The sequence below is a fragment of the Physcomitrium patens genome, chromosome 26, assembly GCF_059467195.1.
Source record: "Physcomitrium patens ecotype Gransden chromosome 26, ASM5946719v1, whole genome shotgun sequence".
Lineage (NCBI taxonomy): Eukaryota > Viridiplantae > Streptophyta > Bryopsida > Funariales > Funariaceae > Physcomitrium > Physcomitrium patens.
Genome location: NC_143435.1, coordinates 6,258,123 through 6,278,816, shown reverse-complemented (window position 1 = coordinate 6,278,816; position 20,694 = coordinate 6,258,123). Strand labels below are relative to the sequence as shown.

The 20,694-nt window shown below is 38.0% G+C and overlaps 3 protein-coding genes and 1 long non-coding RNA gene across 4 annotated transcripts; 2 read left to right on the top strand and 2 right to left on the bottom strand.

Moving 5' to 3' along the window:
* The first annotated feature begins 3,886 nt into the window (after positions 1-3,886).
* On the top strand, positions 3,887-7,109 carry LOC112278177 (uncharacterized). The gene is made up of 8 exons (XM_090247932.1): positions 3,887-4,662; positions 5,115-5,214; positions 5,363-5,458; positions 5,622-5,674; positions 5,940-5,988; positions 6,272-6,319; positions 6,656-6,753; positions 6,976-7,109. The coding sequence occupies exons 1-8, from the start codon at positions 4,376-4,378 to the stop codon at positions 7,019-7,021; spliced, it is 777 nt and encodes a 258-aa protein (XP_090104058.1). The 5' UTR covers positions 3,887-4,375; the 3' UTR covers positions 7,022-7,109.
* A 1,025-nt stretch (positions 7,110-8,134) lies between these two features.
* LOC112278178 (actin-depolymerizing factor 8) lies at positions 8,135-9,623 on the bottom strand. The gene has a single exon (XM_024511353.3). The coding sequence runs from the start codon at positions 9,114-9,116 to the stop codon at positions 8,688-8,690; it is 429 nt and encodes a 142-aa protein (XP_024367121.1). The 5' UTR covers positions 9,117-9,623; the 3' UTR covers positions 8,135-8,687.
* Positions 9,624-13,624: 4,001 nt separating this feature from the next.
* LOC112278094 (uncharacterized) lies at positions 13,625-15,292 on the top strand. Its single transcript, XR_002968594.3, has 3 exons — positions 13,625-13,981; positions 14,494-14,607; positions 15,110-15,292. It is a non-coding gene; the product is annotated as an uncharacterized LOC112278094 (long non-coding RNA).
* A 127-nt stretch (positions 15,293-15,419) lies between these two features.
* LOC112278093 (putative glucuronosyltransferase PGSIP8) lies at positions 15,420-19,541 on the bottom strand. Its single transcript, XM_024511159.3, has 5 exons — positions 18,206-19,541; positions 17,624-17,879; positions 17,281-17,482; positions 16,704-16,851; positions 15,420-16,390 (listed from the first exon to the last, which is right to left on the bottom strand). The coding sequence occupies exons 1-5, from the start codon at positions 18,487-18,489 to the stop codon at positions 15,817-15,819; spliced, it is 1,464 nt and encodes a 487-aa protein (XP_024366927.1). The 5' UTR covers positions 18,490-19,541; the 3' UTR covers positions 15,420-15,816.
* Positions 19,542-20,694: the final 1,153 nt, after the last annotated feature.

Here is a 20,694-nt window from a genome sequence, read left to right as displayed (position 1 = left end):
AAAGCTAAGTTAAAAGTTAAGTTTAAAAAAATTAAAATTAAAATTAAGATTAAAAGGTTAAGTTAAAAGTTAAAATTAAAAGTTTAAGTAAAAAAATTAAGTTAAAAGTTAAGATTAAAGGTTAAGTGAAAAGTTAAAATTAAAAGTTCAGTTTAAAAGTTAAAGTTAAAAGTTAAAGTGATAATTTTAAAGATTAAAAGTTAAACTTAAAATTTATTAGCCAAAAAGTGAAATGTGGAGCTTACAAGTCACTGTGAAGACGATAGTAAAAATAAAGTGAGAGAGGTGAAAGCAAAGGTACATTGACAACATGTAAGGATTGAAGGCAACGACTTCCTTTTACTCCAAAATTTGTCAAAATTTGTAATCAGCTTCAATTTGAATGATTCTTGGCTTGTTGCAAGGCTGACTTGAAGACGCTTTTAATCCAACAATCCTCGTTGCAGTATAATGATCCAGTCGTGAGAATTCCTCCTTTGAAGTTGAGTGATCCAAACTGCCGTGGTGACCAACCCTCTTCTCTTAGAAATTCATTAAAAATTCAGATTATCTTCAAATTCAACAAAACTTATGCCTTTCAGAGCTTAGCTTATAAAGCTTGATGCTCCCAAAATTTCAAATAAATCCAATCACCAAATACTGAGAAATGCCTTTCCAAACTCGATTGATTTAAACTACAAAGGCAATCGACTCCATCAAACTCAAAAATTCACCAAAAATTCCTTCTTACTCCAAATCAAGCAAGTCTTATCTTGTTGGAAAGATAACAACAAAAGCTACAATTATTCAGAATCTCACATTGAAACAACAGAAATTGAGTGACTGATTGAAGAAAATCCGAGGCCCTTGAAACCCTTGGGGTATTTGAAAGGCCGAGGAGATATCTACCTCAATGAAACATATTTTAAAACTTAATGACCATCCTTCACAATGAAAAATCCATACATACACAATCACAAGGTTCACAATGAGAATTAAAATCTAAATAAAATTAAGATTAGGGTTTTGGCCAAATTTTGGCATGGCTCCACCCTTCACCCAAAAAAGGAGAGAAAGAGGGCTTGGAAAACCAAGCCTCTCTTATACAATTGAGTGGAGGCTCGTAGAAGGGTGGCTACATCTCCACCCTTGATTTTTAAGATCCCTAATCTAGATCTACGGCCTTCATTCATCCAAGAGCCAATCTCGTTATCAAGGTTGATGGCTCTTGTAAGTGGTCAAGAAAGCATTTTTTTTATAAATCTAACTTCATTGTTGTGTTCAAAACACCTTTTTAAGCTAAGATCGACTACTCACATGCCTCAATCCATGCTCAATTGTAATTTTCATGGAAGTTTTTACTTACAAGGATCTTGGCAATTTTTATGAAATTCTTCAAAATGAGAATTTCATTGCTTCTCTTGTATTTTGAAGGAGAGGTTGCTAATCTTGTTTTCTTCACTCCATGAGGTATATCTGATGCCACCATTGTATTAAAAAAGACTCCCATTAAGTAGAAGAACCACCATGCCGCTTGAATTTGTCGAATTTGGAGGAAAATTCAAAATTATCATTGCTAACTTCCCTAAATCTTTTAGAGAATTATAATTCCAACTCCTAAATCATGTGAATGATTATAGATGCACTCATAGGCTTTTAGTCAACCCTTATAGTAATGACTAACAACCTCTAAATTATTAAACTAACTAAATTGCTATTTTCTAACTCTTATCACTTTAGTCCTAATTAACCTAATTCAAGGAATTATGCTATAATTTATACCATCAAGGATTGTAATCCTAAAAATTCTATAAAACTAAATTCCACTTATATAAATCCTAATCTAACATGTTTAATTATCATAAAATAGAAAAATAACAAAAATTTAAATTTTAGAGTATAATTGAGAGCTCACATTTCATAAAAAATCAAATGAATCAAAACCTCTGTAGAAGTTCAAGAGAAGAAAGAAGCTTTAAAAATAAAAATAAAAAACAACTGAATGAGTGAGTGAATGAATAATTAAATAAATGAAACAAGGAGAAGGGATGAAGGAATTGCTAAATTCTCTGTGAAGTACCACAAAATATATATATATATATATATATATTATGGAAACTTGATGATTTCATGGAGTTGATTGGCAATTTTATAAGATTTTAATATTGGTTAATTTTACCAATTTGTATGTTTGTGGAACAAAGATGAATGTTAATGGTCTGATTAGCAATAAATAATATTGGTTAAAGGATGTTAATCCTATTTTTTTTCTTAAGGCCTCAAAAATGGAGTGAAAGTTTATACTAGAATTTGGCTTTGAAAATTTTATCACATCTAATATATCACATAAATTAGTAAATAAATCTTGATAAAATATCATTTATATTTTTAATTATTTTTAATTTAAGAATTAGCATCGCCTTCCATTAAATATAAAATGTAATAAAAATATATTGTTTTTTCTTTTAACAATATTTTTTTATTTCTTAAAAAACTTAATAAAATTTGGTAAATAAAGAATTTTTTTACATTAATTTTCTACTACGAATTTTTAATTTTTAATAGATTAAATTAAGTTATATTTGTTGCTTTTGATTGTTAATAAGTAATTCTATTAAGGATTTCTTTGTTTAATTGTAGTTCTCAGATTATATTTTATATGCTTTTCTTAATATGTTGACAATCAAATATCAAACATAATTCTAAAATTATAAAAAATCTTAAAGTGTTAAAATTATTTACTTGTTTTCTGATTAATTGATTTCTTTTAAAGCTTTAACAACTGATTTTGTAATTATTTTATCATTTTTTCTCAAGAAATCTAATACAAATTATATGTCTTGTACGAAATTATACCAAACATATTTTACTATTTTAACAACAACAACAACAAAAAAAAAAAAAAAAAAAAAAAAAAAACACACACACACACACATATCAACTTCTAGCTGCATTATGGAAACATTTTACCTAAATCAATTTTGAAGAAACTACATTAATTCTTTATATATATATATATAATAAATCTCAGTATTAAAAAAGATGTATTTAAAATACTAAAAGGAGCACAAAAAAATGGATATTTGGTTTTTATTTTATATAATTTGTTTTTAAAGTAATATATAAATATATTTAATCTAGAATTAAAAAATAATATAATATTTAATAATTTTTTAAAGTAATCTTTTTTCCTGGTTTCTTTGATTAATTCATCTATATCAATTTTGAATATATTAATAAAAATATCTAGGATCAAGAATTGCTCCAAAAATACCTATATATATATATATATATATGTTATCATATATTTATGTATATTTATGTATATTTTTTCATAAGTATTGTCACTATAAAAAAATGAATGACAAATCTTGATCCTTGATGTTCTCTTCAATGCACAACATCTACAAAAAAAAACTAACAAATCAAAAAAAAATCAAAAACCATGTAGCAATTTATGGACCAATCAAAATAATTACGTACCATCACCAAAAAAAGTCGTTCAATTAACTGAATTCAACTTGACAATCCACAAATCGCCAATAAAACACCATCACGCAGTGAGAACGGGGGCATTTGGTGATTGCGAGACGATGATTCGTGCAATGCACAACATCGAAGGGACTGCAGCTCAACACATTCCACATCGGAACTGTCCAGCAGTCTATCGGGCAATGCAAATTCGCGAGGGCCGTTTCGCGCAGGAATGTCTCCCTCTCTCCCTTCCTTTCATCGGCATCCGGAAATCTGTGTCGTTGCTCCGAGAGCTCGCTCGAAAGGACAGCGACGAAGACACGTTCTCCGGCACCTTAGTTGAACAGATTTGTATGGTAGAGTCCGCATTTACAACGCCATCATCCTTAAGGAAGAAAGGAAGGAAGGAATTGGCGCATTTTGCAATTTCTCTTTTGGTTCACTCGGATAAATTAGGTTGAGTTCCAGTCGTACCAGTCTCGCTGCAGTGTTTATTGGTTGGAGAGAGTTCAGTGTGGAGTGTGGAGTGTGAGCGCAGATGCGTGTGACGTGTGGCCGGGGCCGCTACTCGTGTGCTGCGTTTGAGTCTGAAATTTGATGTTGCAATCCAATGGAGTGCAGCTCGTGGTCGGTCACAACGTTGTTGTAGTTTCTGTGATAACCTTATAGAAATTGGCCTCCACATTTTGCACGATTTTTATAAAGTTTTGTAGGCTTTTTAGAATTTTCCTTGTGAACGTCTTGTTTGTGAAATTAGTTTCACTGTCCAGCTCGAACCCGGGTTGTGTTAGCCCTTTGAATCGATTTGACAAGGTTTGGTTGATGTATTTGGGAATTGTGTATTGCCTCCTGAAGTGATAGGTTGTAATCTTACTTTAGTGCCTTTGAACCCTTGAATTCAGAAATTGTGAGCGAATCCCTGATGGAGGTCTCTACCATAGCTGTGAGTAGCTGTAGTTTTGGACCTCCTGTATTTGGATTAGCAGTAAGTGCCCCCCGGACTTGTTGTGGCCGATCCCCTAGGTCTGTCTTGCGAAGAACTGCTGGAAACGCACTTGAACGACGTGCAAGGCCGGGTTGCAAATCCTTCAACAATACAGGTGGGAAAATCATGGTTGGTGCTGTGGCGGGGTCTCTCTTTGGTCAGCAATTGGGCGTAAGGTTGGGGTCTGGTGCTCGTTGGACTGCAAGTACCTGGCTCGATAATTCGTAAGCTTTGCATAGCCCTGATTCTAATTCCATTTTTATGTATTCGTCTTGTGCTTATGCTATTTCATGAGTGCTGATTGAACACGGTTGATCGATATTGGTATGTTCCGGTAGAGGGTGTGTTAGATGTTATTACCTATCCATTGGTCGTATTTATGCAGAATTAGATTTATTTACAGCGTTTGCTCCGGTTGTGCCGTTAGACAGCGGCAATCTCGTTTGGTAGGTTCTTCTGTCGATCGCTTGTTTCAAACACTTAATCCTCGGGTACCTTTTCATCCCGTTCCAAGCATTTGAAATGGCGATGTTCCGGAAACACAACTACATCCACTGCTGAACCTATCGTAAAGATTTCTTTCTCAATGAGGTAGTTCATGTGTTGCCTCAGAAACGTAAACTGGTTTCACATTCAGGGCAAACAACATTAGTGTTAAATCTGTGCTTTTGTATAGTGCACGAGTGGAGGCAGATGTACCGTTGTCTGAGGCATGGGCTTTGTGGTCTGATCAAGAAAACGTGGTGAATTGGATGCCATGGATTGCGGAGGTTAAGGTACCTAGCTTACTACTACACTCTAACGACCATATGTGTGTGTGTGTGTATATATATATATATATATATATATATATTGTTTTCTTTGGATAAAATATAGTAATGTATAGTCGAATAGTAATGTTCGATTATGGATATTCGGAGACAGGTTCTGAAAGACCAACCGAACATGTCAAAATGGACCCTGCGTTACGAAGCATTTGGTCAGAATTTGGAGTTTTCCTGGTTAGCTCGCCTCCTCAAGGTACCTTCTTCCACTCCTGCATGTGACTACACAATTTATAGGAAGACGTCAATTAGCTTCTAGTTCTTGCTGACAAAGTGTCCTGGAATGTTTGAACAGTTTTTTCCCTATCAACGCTTAACTCTCGTCTGAAGATTCTTGCTGGGGTTTGCTTTTTGTGCAGCCAATTCAAAATCAAAAAATCCACTGGCGCTCGGTGGATGGACTTGCTAACAGGTGCGTTTCACTTTCTTTGCAAACATTTAATACTGTGCAAGACAGAAAATTCTCCTGTTTTTTCATGAGTGCACTTTAGTCTCCTAACTTTGAATCAAATCATGAATCTTACAGGAACATGGTATGAAGCATATTCTTCACATTCGTTGTACTAGACATTTTGATTCTCAAATGCTTCAAACAATTTGAATTAGGCGATGTTTAATTTTAACTGGCTTTTTCGTAAGTGGTCCTTTTTGACCCTGTCGCAATTGATAACATACAGGGGTGCCGTACGTTTCTATCCAAGAGGACCAACGTCGTGTGGTGTTGAAGTAAGCCATTCGATTCACACGAACAGTTTCAGTTTAGGAGTACCTGCTGTAGTCGTGCACTTCAAATTTAGATTACTGTTATTATTGGTGCATAGTGGTCCCATTTAGTATGGCGAGATAAGACCATAACATAAATTTGACTGGCCAGTGTGCACAATGATGTGGTTCTTTGTGGCATTTATTTAGCACATGGTTCTTAGTTTTTGCTTCTTATAACTAAAACTTTTAAATTTCAATATAGCACGCATTCTTCATACAGAACCTTGTTTTGTTTTGTGTGCAGTTGACAATCTCTTATGAGGTTCCAGATGTTCTAGCACCTTTTGCATCGGTATGCCCACTTGAACGCCAATGTCTTGACAATTGTTGTTGAGTGCTCAACAGCAGGTAACAGAATAAGAGTTCTGTTGGATAGTTATAATGTGAAAAATGTGGCCTTCCTCCTCACTTTGATGCTGAGAAAGAGAATCTCCCTCTTTGTGTACGACGAAGGTTTTCTGTGACACATTCACTGTTCTCCTCGTCCTGAGAAAGGCTGGTTCTTTGCTTAGCGCAGGTTAGGCCAGTCTTATTTTGTGAAGAGTTTTAAGGGTCCTGGAAGATATTTATCCGATTTGTGATATTCATGGAGACTATTCTTATATATTCTACACTTGCACCGTGACAGGGTGTGAAGCCACTTGTGGAAAGTATCTTGCAGGGCGATTTGAACCGATTTGCGGTGTATGCGAAAAGTCAGAGTGCCAAGAAGAATGCCACACCCAAGTAGTGACTTACCCATTCAACTCAAAAATGTCAACTGATGGCTAAGTGTTTCTGAAGTGTTGTTGCAACACATCGTTCATTATCCAATTTGTCAATAGCAGGTCATCAATTTGAATTTATAATTAGGTGTAACATCTACTTTTAGATATTCTCTAGATCGTTGAGGCTTTTGTGGTTTTGCTACGAGAATTTATGCAAAGCTTGTTTTTATTTTTATCACAGAATGCCCCAGATCAGACCAAATTTTAAGTGGAGGACAAGATTGTAGTTTGCTTATGACTCTATCATTCATCAACTCCTGTACGCTATTCATCTATTTCGCTCAATGTTTCAATTATGAAAGAGTTGGAATATCACGTCTGCTAGGCAACCTGGAAGCTTTGACATGTTAAACATCTTGGTCGCAAAGGGTGCTTTACGAACTACCGGGTATAACTGTGGCTTCAAACCTTAGAACGTATCTGCTTTGCAAGATTGATACTGCGTTGGTTCTTTGGCAAAAACTTTGAGTTACAGTGATGACAAAGAATTTTTAAATGGATTAGAGACCAGTGAAGAAGACGGTTGTTGAGTGAAAAGATTCTACCAACCCTGCTGCTTCCTGGCTGCTAGGATTGGAGTTGCAGATACCAGGGGAGATTTAATCCTTCACCGATTCATCTGTCCACAAGCGCATCCGCATCATGAACCAGAATGAAAATAACTGCCAGTCTCTGCACCTACAATGTCATTCTCGACAGTGTGGGCAGATGACAGATTCCCGAAGTTAAATTGTTGAACCCTTGCCTACCATCCTAGTTTGCGTGGAGGGATCAGTTATAGTCGATTTATAGATGCGACGCACGATTGGATACGTTAACAGCCAAGAGACCAACTCCTACCACTCTCATCTGTTGCTAAAGCCCTTATGAATATACATTGATGAAACGCAATGTGAGATGTTAAGATCGTGCGGTAAATATGACGTGGGATAGATCTGGACCGGTCTTGGCATCAACCGACTAAAGCAATACCCAGGAAAAAATCTCAATTCCCTTAACCACCCACCCAGATACTGACCACAAACTTGACCAATACATATATCTGCCAGCAACAGAGTCCCATAAATCTGCGTCTTCTGACAGTCAACAGTGAAGATTAATTCAAAATATTACTTCGAAGTTCCAGATAACTTAGTGATATTTCAGAATCATTTACTACGGTGCCGATGTGCCAACCACATCTATGCAACAAATGCACGACTGTTGCATGATCTGCTTCTTCAAACATCTCTCTTACCCGTATACTGGTAGACATTCCCCACGCAACAAGACATAATTTCTTCTTCAAGCGCGGAAATATCAAATATCTACGATTTGTTTCTAAGAACGACGCGTCCAAGAACTTGTAACGAGGTGCAGCACATAACCTAGATCGAAGGGCCCCTCCATTCGTGAAGAACGTGTGAGGATACGGAGGGACTACCCCAGACCATCGGCATATCGTATTAATGAAGGAAATTACAGGTGGCTAAGCAAGCCAAGTGCGTTTCGGAATCCAATTCGTAAGATCGATGAACCCTTCCAAAATGAAGCACACATACTGTATACAAAATGAATAATAACTGTCTTCCTTTTTTAACTCGACAAATGCTCACAAGACAGCGATAAAAAAAATAAAGAAAGAGTCTAGGGTTAAGAGCCCTTTCTCCCCAAGGAAGGGGAGATCGAAACTCACAAGACAGCAAAATAACAGTCTACGGTTAAGAGTCCTCTCCCCCCTCCTCCAAACGCCGGAGCAGTTCGAAACTCTCAAGACAGGGATATTTTTTATGAAAAGAATCTAGGGTTCAGAGCGCTCTCTCTCCATCCACAGCGGGGTCGTTCGAAGCTCAGAATACAGCGCTCGAGTTCTCAGTGACTCTCCTCCACAAGTAAAAGCTTTGATCTCTTCATCTACTTGGCGCGTTCCTTGATCACCTCCAGATCCATTTCGGTAGGATCAGTAGCTTGAAGCTCGTAGTGAATGCCGCTAAGCTCGCGCTTAAACTTGTCCTTAGAGCTGGCATAAATCATCTTCGACCTCACGCGCGAGATAGACGGCGACCAAGCGATAAAGAAAATCTTGCTCTTCTGACAGTTGATCTCACCATCCTCGGCCGTGAAGTCGAAGTCATACACCCCATACCTGCAGTCGTTTTCCGGCAACGCAGCCGCGAACTCCTCATAAGTGGCATCGGGGCCGCCACACTTCTCCACAGTGATGTGCTGCACCTTGTCGTCGATCTTGAAAACGATAAACCGGAACGCCTTCTTCCTCTGCAACTCCTGGAACTTCAGTTTGCAATCATCACTCACCGCCACCCCCGACGAAGCGTTCGCCATCGCACCGCACCGCACCGCGCCCCCGCTTAACTCCCGGCCCGCAGCAAAAAAACACCAAGACCTAGTGCTCACCCCCGCCTCGCTAAAAAAATAAGACCAACACAACAACAAACACCCCCTCCAACCGAAACCCTCTCCTCCCTAAAAGCGCCCACACACACCTTCCGGCTTACACCTACTAGTGGCTTCTTCTTAAGACCAGGCGATGAGGGCCGCACGCATGACCGATGGGGGAGGACGGAGGAGCTAAGGCGAGAGAACGGACGAAGACGGGAGAAGCCGAGAGGGAGGGGAGAACTACGTGTAGTAGAACGCGAGCGGCAGGGCGAGAACGTGAATGGCCGTGGTGGCATGTGTTCGTTCCATAAGTTTTGGCGCAATCGTAGCCAGACATGGGGTATTTAAAGCAGCGGCGACTCTCCGTCCATAAATAGAGAGAGTCACCCGTTTATGGAATTAGGCTAAGACCGAGTGTGTAGAAATTTATCCAGTTCTGTGGCATTCATTTGTGTGTGTTTTGTGTTTCAGAGATAGGGCGAATGGCTCCTCTTCAAATTCCCACCACGGGGTCGGGTCCACACGGCTGCAATTGCGCGTGCAACCTCTGCTGACGCGGACGCCATCTCGTCTCCCAAAGTTTGCCTGGAGCCGGAAGCAGCGTCGTCGTCGTCTCGGTTGAGCTGCGGGATGGAATTCTCCAAACAGAGGGAAAATAAAAATTTGGAAGAAGAAGTCGAAGAGGAAGAAGACCGAGGGGACCCAACTTCCTGTCGGAGTACGCAACCCTATTTTCCGAATGGCCACGATTTGCCCCAAATATATGTCCACTCCGTGTCAGGTCCCTTTCCTTAATGGGGGTGTGTGTGTGTTTCTGTGACCGGACACAGCGCATTATACCATTCATAACATATAGATATATATATATAGATATAATTAGGTTTACTTGATTACCACACTCCCCCTCACTCCTTCCTTCGCTACAAGGAGGGCAAGCTCGACCACCAGTTGGTGCAAATAGGAACGCGGCATTGTTTGGTTGCTAGCCTCGCGTTACATACCACCCACGTAATAGACACCAGAGAAGAAAGAAAAAATATTTATATTTATATTCATATTCATTCTGCTGAATGCGAGTGTTGTGACTTAGCTACTGTTCTCGTTTTCTTCCTTATCCCCCTCTTAACAACACACACGGGGGTAGAAAAATATAACAAAAAGGCTAAAGACAGAAAAATATATATATATCGACCTTTGCTTTTCTTTTCTGGCATCAATCTGAGCCGAGTATTACCCTCCAATCGCAGAGTTTTCTTTTCGCAAATTTTATTTTTATTTCGTAGTGTGTGTTTCTTTGTGTGAGTGTCTCGTAGAAATTATTATTCTTCTCCCTCCCCGAGGAATCGCCGTCTGTAATTCATGGCTGAGAACTCTCACATATTCGCTTCAAATGTAAGCTACCTCTCGGTTTCTGAGGACGAGTGGATGAACGGGGGATGGATGATATCGAGGATAGATAGATGATAGGATGGGTCCATACAGTGAGTGACCCACTTTATTTGCTGCTGCTTCAGTTGCAAGCCAATTCACACCCACAAACCCATTCTCTGCTTCAAAGTTAAGCTACCCTTACAGTCTCCAACTATAGAATAATAATAGAACGAAAAATCCCTTTTTATTTGATTTCCCTGCTCTTTATTTTTTTTCTTTTCCTGCTTTACCATGTAATTTCTAATGAATACCTGGCACATCCTCAAGGGCCTTTCAATGGTTTTGGGTTGCATGCCCAAAAAATTAGGGTTTGTTGAGGAGACCAGGGAATTAGCTCTCTGAACCCATTCACGAAAAGGCTTCCCTTTTTTAAACAATATATGGGTGTGTAAACATACACGCGCAGAAACAAGAAAATAATAGTTTAGAGAAAATAATAAACAGAAAAAAACTAATATTGCATGTTAAAAGATCCATAAAACTTTGAAAGATGATACGTGTACATGTGGTGTCAATTCAAGACACGTTAGTGTGCAAAGGTGTGGAATTTCCAACTTAAGTGCGTGAAATATATTCTTTTACTAAATAGGTAAATATCATTAATTTTTACATTTCGACAAAGAACAGAGTGATTTATACTTGATTAAACCGGTAATAAGGAACATTATTTATTTTTCATAATGTGAAACAACAATAAAGATATTTAAGAACATGAATTCATCAAAAACATTGTATCTGAAAAAGAAAAAGAAAATCATTTGTGAAACCATTATTGTAATGCATTATTAACCATTATTATTAATTCAAACACATGTTAATTTAGGACTATATTTCACCACTAAAAAGAATACTATTTATCCATTTTAGTTGGTAATAAAATATGTCTGATAACATGTTCCTCGTTGAAGTTAACTTGGAAAGTCTACAGCGTATTTGATTGATTTTTATTTTTAAGAGGGAAGCATTAATTATCTGCAACTTATAGTAAAATTTTGAAACCATGCTGTAATAGACATGCACATTGAAACTAAACAAAATTTCAACTTTCAAATAATGCAAAAAGTATATTATTTTTTTAGCTGTAACTAAAAACATAATGTAATTGCATTCACCACGCGGATATCAGTGTTGAATTACATAATATTTACAATATTTTTTGTCAATGGAAAATATGAGACTGTTAAATATTGATAACGACCACACATTTCATTAATACATTCAATATCAATCAGAGAGTTTATGCTGTTCAAACCTCCAAGAAATATAATATAAAATTATTGTTGAAGAATTAATGATAATGTTTTTATTAAATGTATTCTCTTTCACTCGTATACATATATATATATATATATATATAATGGTATTTTTTATGTATGTAAATTACAATACATCATAATCATAAACTTTTGTAATATTTATTATTACAATATATCTATCTGTAAAATGAATATTTCTTTAATGAAAAAATTAGTGTTTGTGCTTGATTTTTCTTAACTGGCAAAATTCCAATTTGAACAGAGCGATTATTAATTTTTAGACAATTCCTTGATTAACCAATTCCAATTCACATGTGATTGGCTGACTGTTTTTGAAAGATTCTTGTTTAATAGGTTTGTCAAATACTTTCTGATGGACATGTGAATGTTTTAGAAATATTTAGCAAAGAGTATTGCATAATATTTGGAAATATTTGGCCAAAGAATAAATATGAATATTTCAAAATTTTACAATATTTGCAAGGATCATACGATAATATAACTTATCTATAATAATAAAAAAATCTATTATCTTATATAATTCTTGTAGGACTGAATAATCACTTGGCTTATGTAACTAGATCTTCTTTCTGATATATATATATATATATATATATATAGAGAGAGAGAGAGAGAGAGATAACATGCACACATATTTTGCCTTCTGTAAACACTTGTATAAGGTTTCTATAATGTTCGTACAAATTTAATTATATATATTGAGTTAAATTAATCAGCCAGTTATTTTTTTTAAATCTTTGGTTGTGTAATACCTGCTTACCAAGGATAATTTTTAAAAGATACAAATTAATTATAAAATAAGACACTGAATAGATATTTTCAATCAATTTTTTAAAAATGTAGAATATTATTCAAAATTTGTTAATGTGTAGTAGATACTTAACTTAAGTTTATCTTTACTTAATTTATGATCAAAGAAATATTAAATACCTAGTTAAAAAATATATAAAATTTGGATAATCAAAAAGTAATTCACAGGCTCTTTAAAGACAACAATGTATTTCAAGGATCAAAAATTATATATATGGTTTTTGTATGGAATATTATAATGTTGAAATATAAACTTTTCATTCCAATTGCAATATTATCCAGAACTAAAAAGCATTTCAAAGCTTGATTTCAAACACTTCAACCATACAGATATAAATATAGCTATTTAAAATTTTAAAACTTAATTCACTGAACTTTGAATTTAAAGGTTAAATCTTTCAACAGTTTTATTTTAAAAGACGTTTTTCATTATTATGACCAAACACAGAATTTTATTATAAAGTTTACTTGAATAAATTTCCAGTCATATTCAAAACTACGTTTTTTAATTAAGTCACGATTTTCATTTTTTAACATTATTATTATTATTATTATTATGATTTGAGCATTAATTATTATGATTATTATGAACACTTTTAGATTCACATTGAAGCATCCCACATGGGGTCATTCATGTATTCATCCATCCACTGTTCCGTGTCTCAAAATCAACATCCCCACAGTCATTAATTTCGTATTATTTAATTTATCCTTCCATAAATATGTTCATATGCCCCTCCAATCAACAACAACGAGTTCAATTCGTTTACTTCAAAAGAGAGACAATTGTTACGAATATTTTAGCATATTGCTCAATGCCAAGATTCGAATCTCGGGATAGATTCTATTTTTCGAAACAGGATATTTATTTATCCCATGTCGTTTTTTCAAATTTTGAATCTGGGTAGTGGTCGGCATCGGCCACGGTGGATCTTCGGTTCCAGCCGCCCCTTTGCATCGCCATCCACGAGGCGCATTTCCCCGCGCCATTCATGAATATCCTTCGGAGCCCCGGTACAGATTCGACGATTACTTCGCCAGGATCTTGTTGGATTGATTCTTCACTCGGATCCCTGTCGAAACATTTTCATACCGGAGCTTTTGAATCCTCGAAATTCGTCCATGGTGTCGGTTTCGTTCGAGTGGGGAGAGAAATCTTCGTGGCAGAGAGTTTGCGCAGTGTGATGCGAAGAATGGCTGTTGTTTCAGTAGAAATGCCTGATCTCTGAATGTGGGTAAAGCTTCGGTGGGAGGTTTATTCGCGAGATGGACAGCGTTCTGAGCCTTCAGGTTGTTAATCCGGTTTAGCGCTTGTGGAAATCATGGTTGCAGTGTTGAGTTTTTTCCTGCGACCCGTACATGAATTTTGATCCTCACTGGTGTTGCAACTCTTACGTGGGCGTTTTTTTGGATGTCTTAGAACATGGTCTCTGCGTCCCCATTTTGGTTCGGATCTGAAATGTTTGTATCGTGCTGTAATGATGTGTTTGGGGTAACGTTGGAAGGTCTGAAACGATCATCTGGTCATTCCATGCAATTTGTCCTGCTTTGCTTCCGAAACGAGAACACACTCTACACTGATTGATATTACTCCTGCCGGATTTGAAGTGATGTGTCTCCTGTACTACTATCTGCAGCCAGTAAATCTGCTTCTTTTTTATTTATTCGCCACGACGATAGGTGTAAGCTTTTGGCATGTCTTCCGATATGGAACGCTTTTCCAGTTTTGTATTTGATTATTATACCATCCTTTGAAACCGTTTACGCAGTATGTGCCGACTCGTGTGTTGGAATTCGTTCAGGCTGTTGGCAGCAGGCGTTTTGTGTTGTCCTTCATCCCAGACACCTTTAACACGGCAAGAAAGGACCGTGTTGTTTACAAGCCTTATGGTCTTGTTTCTCCTTAAAAGATTCAGGTTCGTCGTTCTACTTTTTGTTCATCTGTATCTTTCACGTCTTACTGGTCGCAGTTCGCTTCAAGTGAAGGGCGTTTGGTTCTGGAATCTCTTGCAGCGGTTAATTAAGTTACGCGATTCAATACCCAGCAGTTCACCAATTTTATTTCCAGCTTCTGATAGTTTGCACATTGGTTTGTCACCATTTTGAGAAAAAGGTTGAGTTGTTGATACGTGTTCTCTGCTACATTCCCGCATTAGTATAATATCGTATGCTCTCACAGCAAGCTGTCACATTCTCGACAGATGTTTTTTCCACAAGGTCCCGTATTTCGAATGATTTCCGGTGGTTATACTGCATTTATTTTTAATACCTACACTAAGTAGGACACAGGCAATCTCATTATGTGATTATGTGATGTGTACATTATGTGTACATTATGTGTACAGCTGTGATGAGTACACAAGAGCTTCCGTAGCTATGTCCCTTGACATGCTTCATCTTTTCCTCTCCTTGTTGCAGGTGCTCTGAAGTTTGCAAAGACTATTGAGTGATAATATCTTTCAACATGCTTGATATAACTGTTAAACTTTACCGCAAGCAATATTGTTTTGTTTTCACTCATGATTGGGAAATGTCGGTTTCTGCGTGAAGGTCTGGCACAGTATGTAAACAGGAAAAGAAAATAAAAGAAACTTTTGAAAGCCAGGAAAGTTGAAAATAAAATAAACTTCAATGGCAAGTTACCTATTGGTCTCTATTGATTCAGCATCAGGCATGAGCAGCCACCAATTAATATTCTGTATATTTATGGAAAGGGGTAAAATGCACATACCAAGTCGAAAGAAATATTTGTATAAATCTACAGAAGCATACAACTTGTAAAATCCTCTCTGCAGTGATCCTAGGAATATGCCCCCACTTGTTACCCACGGGTTAGAGGTCATTTCCTGAAATTGTCCCTAGGAGCAGCAGCTGACAGGAAGGACACATTGGAAGAACTAAACGACATATAGTTCAGAGAAATGTGCTACCTCCAAAACGTCACATTCTAGCCTTCACTAATTGTGGTAGTCCTAAGCCAACTTCGCCGTGAATAGAGCATGCTTCGCCCACGTCACTCAGAAAGTTCTCCCAACAAGAGGTAGCACTGTTCTGAGAGCGTTCTACAGGACCGATTCTTCGCAAAGAGAACTGGTGAATTGTTAACCCTATTCATTCTTTCCAGGCTAGCATAGTTTCATGAGAGTTTCTGAGCCAGACCCCGAATTTAAACGCGTCCAAGTCAATTGAGGCTCCCAGTGTGTTCGAACATCCACAACGGCACTAACCTTCATTGCAGCGTTCCACAGAATTGGGGTGACCAAAGCAGTGTACACCGCAATGGCTGCTGCTCGCAGAATACCATTGCTGTAAAAAGGCCAAGCCAAAACTGATAGGGCTCCAATACCGCCAATCCAGGGGGTCAACACTGGTAGAACTGGAAGCTGGAAGGAATTGATGACGACAGTGAGATGCCAGAGAGATCCCAGAAGGAAGACTCCCCAGCCTGCAAATGGATGCACTGTTGTTGGTATTATTAAGGCAGGGAATAGGAAGCTCACGGCCACCAAGAGAGCGATGAGGATTTTTAAGGCCAACGGGTGACACATCTTTTTCTCGCAGTAGAGTCCCCGACCAAAGCATGATTTCGTGAAGCTCTTCTCGACGGCCGCATACCTCTGCCGAATAATTATTGCAAGGAACATGGTGACGACATAAAACAAGCTTTCGGCAATGAGAGTGGATGTCTCACTTTCATATCTGTAGTTCACATGGAGTGAGATGTAAGTGGATCGTGCGAAACCAAGCGTTTAAGCAAGAGGTACAAAATCAGCAAAGTCTTCAAATTAAAAACTTGGTAATCGCCGCTCCGATTTCTTTCATGCTTACTATTCAATTATCGCCTTGTATACATTTACTCGAGGAGCTTCCTCTGTACCCTTCAAATGAGTTGCTGTTTACTTGATTAGCTCCTACACAATCGATATCTAGAATCTACTACGCTCAGGTATGCCTCGAACAAATCTACTTGAAGGAGCAATAGAGAAACACTATAACAGGACATAATACTCACCCAATGGTTTCCATACGCTTTTCATGCCATGATAGTCCCAGAGGCAGAGTTGGCCACGACCACCAATACCATGGCTTCAGCATAGGAACGCTAGGAAATGTGATAACGCTATTTGGACCACAAGGTATGCGCCATTTCAACTTCAAATCTGCAAGTTAAAGCTCGTGGTGCAGTCGTTTAAGGTCAAAAACAATGCCTTCGTTTCAAGGGCTGTCACACCTTAGGATGCCTCACACTTTCTAACCTCTAAAACATGATTGTCACAAACCAGGCAATGTAAGTACGCCAGCCGCAGGACCTTTACCACATGGCTCAGTCCCATATCACTCACGAGCATATTTTATTCAAATGTTATTGTTATTATCATTATTATTATTTTAATGAATGACATGGTACTCCGTTGGAAGCAGGTCTTTGTTGGATAGCTAGTGGGTAAGACTCAGTGGACCAGTTCATTTTACCACAGTCCCAAACTAAAAACTACGTGGCGTAACCTAATAGAAAAACCGTAAATCAGACCAAGTATACCTTCATAAAAATATCTGTTGAGCATATGTTTTGGAAAATGACAACTTACAGTAGAACGCGGCATCCATTTGATATCCAATTGAAAGTCGGAAAAGTCCATTCAGCCTTGAACCGTCTACTGGGGGGTGAAACATTGGTCGATCAAGAAGATCAGTGAAGTGACTGACCAAGAAACCTTGATCTACTCCATCCCTGTTCTCCTTTTTAGCATTGATGTCATGCATCATTGTACTAAAAACCTCGCTCGATGGCTGCAGATCAGGAACAAAAACTCAGATTGCCATATAATTTGAAGGACTCTGTGCCTGAACAATTATCTGTGTGCACCAAGGCTTACACAAGAAACACAAACTTCTAGACACTGAAACTCTCTAAGTATGGGAGTAACTTGCCTGCAGAACAAAGAGACCTGTGTGGAAAATGCAGGGGTTGATGAAAGCAGCACAAAATTGACCACATTGAAAAAGCTCGTCGGGCTTGCGGAGAAATAAGTTGTCCACATCAAGCATTACAACCCGCGTATATTCCGTCAGACTCCAAACGTAGATCTTGTTCAATGTGAATTCAAAGCGCTTGTTAAAATTGTGATTGCTATGGTAAGGATTCTGAATATCCTTGACTACCACAACCTTGAAACCTTCGTCAGTCCTGTATTTAAGGAGTGCTAAGATAAGACAACGAGGCCATGCGCATGTTGCCTAATCCTGTAATTTGAAACCAGTTTTGTAGTTTTGATAGACCAACTTCAACCTTGAGGATAAACCCTTGCTGAAAATCCTCTTAGGGAGATCACCTCCTACTGTAGCATAGGTCCACTTATTGAGTAATTACACTAAAGAACGGAACCCACAAGATCAAAAACAAGACGGGCCAACAATGACAAGCCTGAATTGAACGAAAGATTTCAAAAAAGCAACCAAGGAAAAGACTGGAGCAAGTTCGAAGCTGCCAGAGTAAGCATTCAAGACTCTTACAAAGTCTCCTGCCAATGCTGGGGCACGCTGGTGGAGGCGATAACCACAAGGTCTGCGTCTACTTCAAGGCGCAAAAGGGTCCCCAACATCACCCGAGCGGCGATGTAAAATTCGTAGTCACGAGGTGTGCCCATGTACAGCAATGTCGCATAAGCATTCGTCTTCGGGGTTCCTTTCAACGTCGCACAGGCGACCTCAGAGGAGACTGCAACTAACATAACGATAACCACCCCACGAATCGCGATGGAGAAACTGTTAACTGGTTTATCAATCGCATTCTCCATGGCTCTAGAATGCAAAGCTCCGGGTTCCAGCCTCAACGTTCAGGTACCACAGTTCGAATCCTAACTCTAAGTCGCAGAAGATCGACTTGTAATTGGGTCTCAATCTTACAAAATGTTTGGTCAAATTGCTGAACATGCGATTTGGAGAGGCCAAGATACTGAGCCTTGAGTACTACCTAGTTGTCCAAAAGAAACTTTACAAAAGTTGTCCAAAGAAAAACGAACATCGATTATGTCACAAAGGCCTCCAAAGCTAACAAAAAGCTCCTACTCATGATTCTTTCATGAAATCAGATTACAATCTGGCAATTTGGTGAAAGTATAACAGACACTAGAATCCGAGGATACACTCCCAACTCTAGGAAAAAAGAAATCTCGGCCCCGAGGACACACCGAGCCAGCAGCTGAACCACTACATTATCCCGCCTCTACTGCTCAATATTCCTCGAAAGGAACGAACCCCCACTAGACTTAACCAAAATGAGTGCTGGCACTTCGACTCTTGGACCCAAAAAGTAACGAAGACAGGCTCACTGCACACAATGCACGGAGTGATGAGAGCCTATGGGACCAATCCTTCAAGAAGTCGAGGACAGACACCGGATACATCAAAACTCCCCTGAAACAAACGAACCCATACAATTCTCCACATCCAAGCTTCTTCAGGTACGCGAGCTCACAGCCCTTTCAAAACAACCACGAGCTCCTACCACCCCACCACCTGAAATGCGTAACGCGACGACGCATTTCAACTCGCCATAAAAAAGGGTGAGAGGGCAAGACGAATTGTTAAAAAAAACTATCTGCAGCTACAGTTCGCGGAACGAACCAGCTATCACGTGGAGCAGAATAAACACATGGTGAGGAATGGAATTAGCAACATCCAGGTATTATTATACCCTCGCGAACACCTCCTCCTCCTCTACCCCAAATTAATCCCGCAATTGATCAATAAATCAAGCAAACACAGAATGTGTTCTCTCTCCCCCCCACCCCCTCAAGCCCTTCTTATCGCTCCCTCCCTCTTTGCTCCCGAGCAATTACTGCTCCGAACATGTCTGGAGTTGACACATTATGAGTCTGACACGCGAATTGATTGAATATATCATGGGCTTGCGTCGCGGTCAGAGCCACGCACAACCCGGACTGTTACTCCCACAGCATTTGCATGTGGGTTGGTTGCTCTCTGAGCAGAGGAGTCGCAATTTGGGTGGAGCAGGCGGCGGCTGGGCATTGCCCCTCTTGATTGTGAAGATCCCTTGAGGTACATCACCATTTTGCAAAGAGATTCTTCGAAATGTTTCAGCAAAAACATCGACATGATAATAGTAGGACTGAGATTGGATGATATGGCATTTATTCCAGAGTTGTTTAGTTGTCTCAATGTTGAAAAATCAATCTGTTATTTGAAGTCAAAAAAGTTTATATGAGACTGTGCATATAATGAGATATTGCATGCTATATGATACTATATGCATACAGTGTGATTACATGTAATAAAAAAATAAAAAGTAAAGATTCTAAATGTTTGTTACCTTGAATATCTACATACTAAGATCGCTCAAGCAGATAGGTGGTTCTCATTCACCGCATGGACCGGTCTTTGTTTTCATCAAAAAACTTATCGTTGTCTGGAGTTTAAAAGGAAGCAAAAGCTTGACCAATACTCAAGTTGAGTTCACAGGGAGTTCACAAGGAGTTTTAAATACATAAATAAATAAATAAATGAAATTTCAAATATTATAAATGGCTTAAATAAACTTCTAGCAATTTAAATAAATAATTTATTCTTTCATTGATAAATAAATGAATAATTGCATCATTTCCTAGAAGTTTTAATTAGATAAATATTAGTATTTAGTATTTAGTATATTTATTTATTTATTTCTTGATTTTAGTACATTTTTGAATGTCTTAACATACTTTTATAATTTTTTAATGTAATTTAATTTTTTATTTTTATTTTCATAAGTAATGTTTGTTACCTTGAATAAAATTAACTACTTTTTTTGCATATTGTTCATGACAACAACACAGCTTTACCTATCTTACTCTGTAGCTGAAAGCTTGATTGTGTATTTTATTTCTTTCTATTTGTATTATATTGTATTTGTATTTGAAAAATATTCTTTGGCTCAAAAAATGGTTCATTTGAGTCACACTTTTTGTGACAATAACACAAGTTCATCTAGTCTATATATTAAA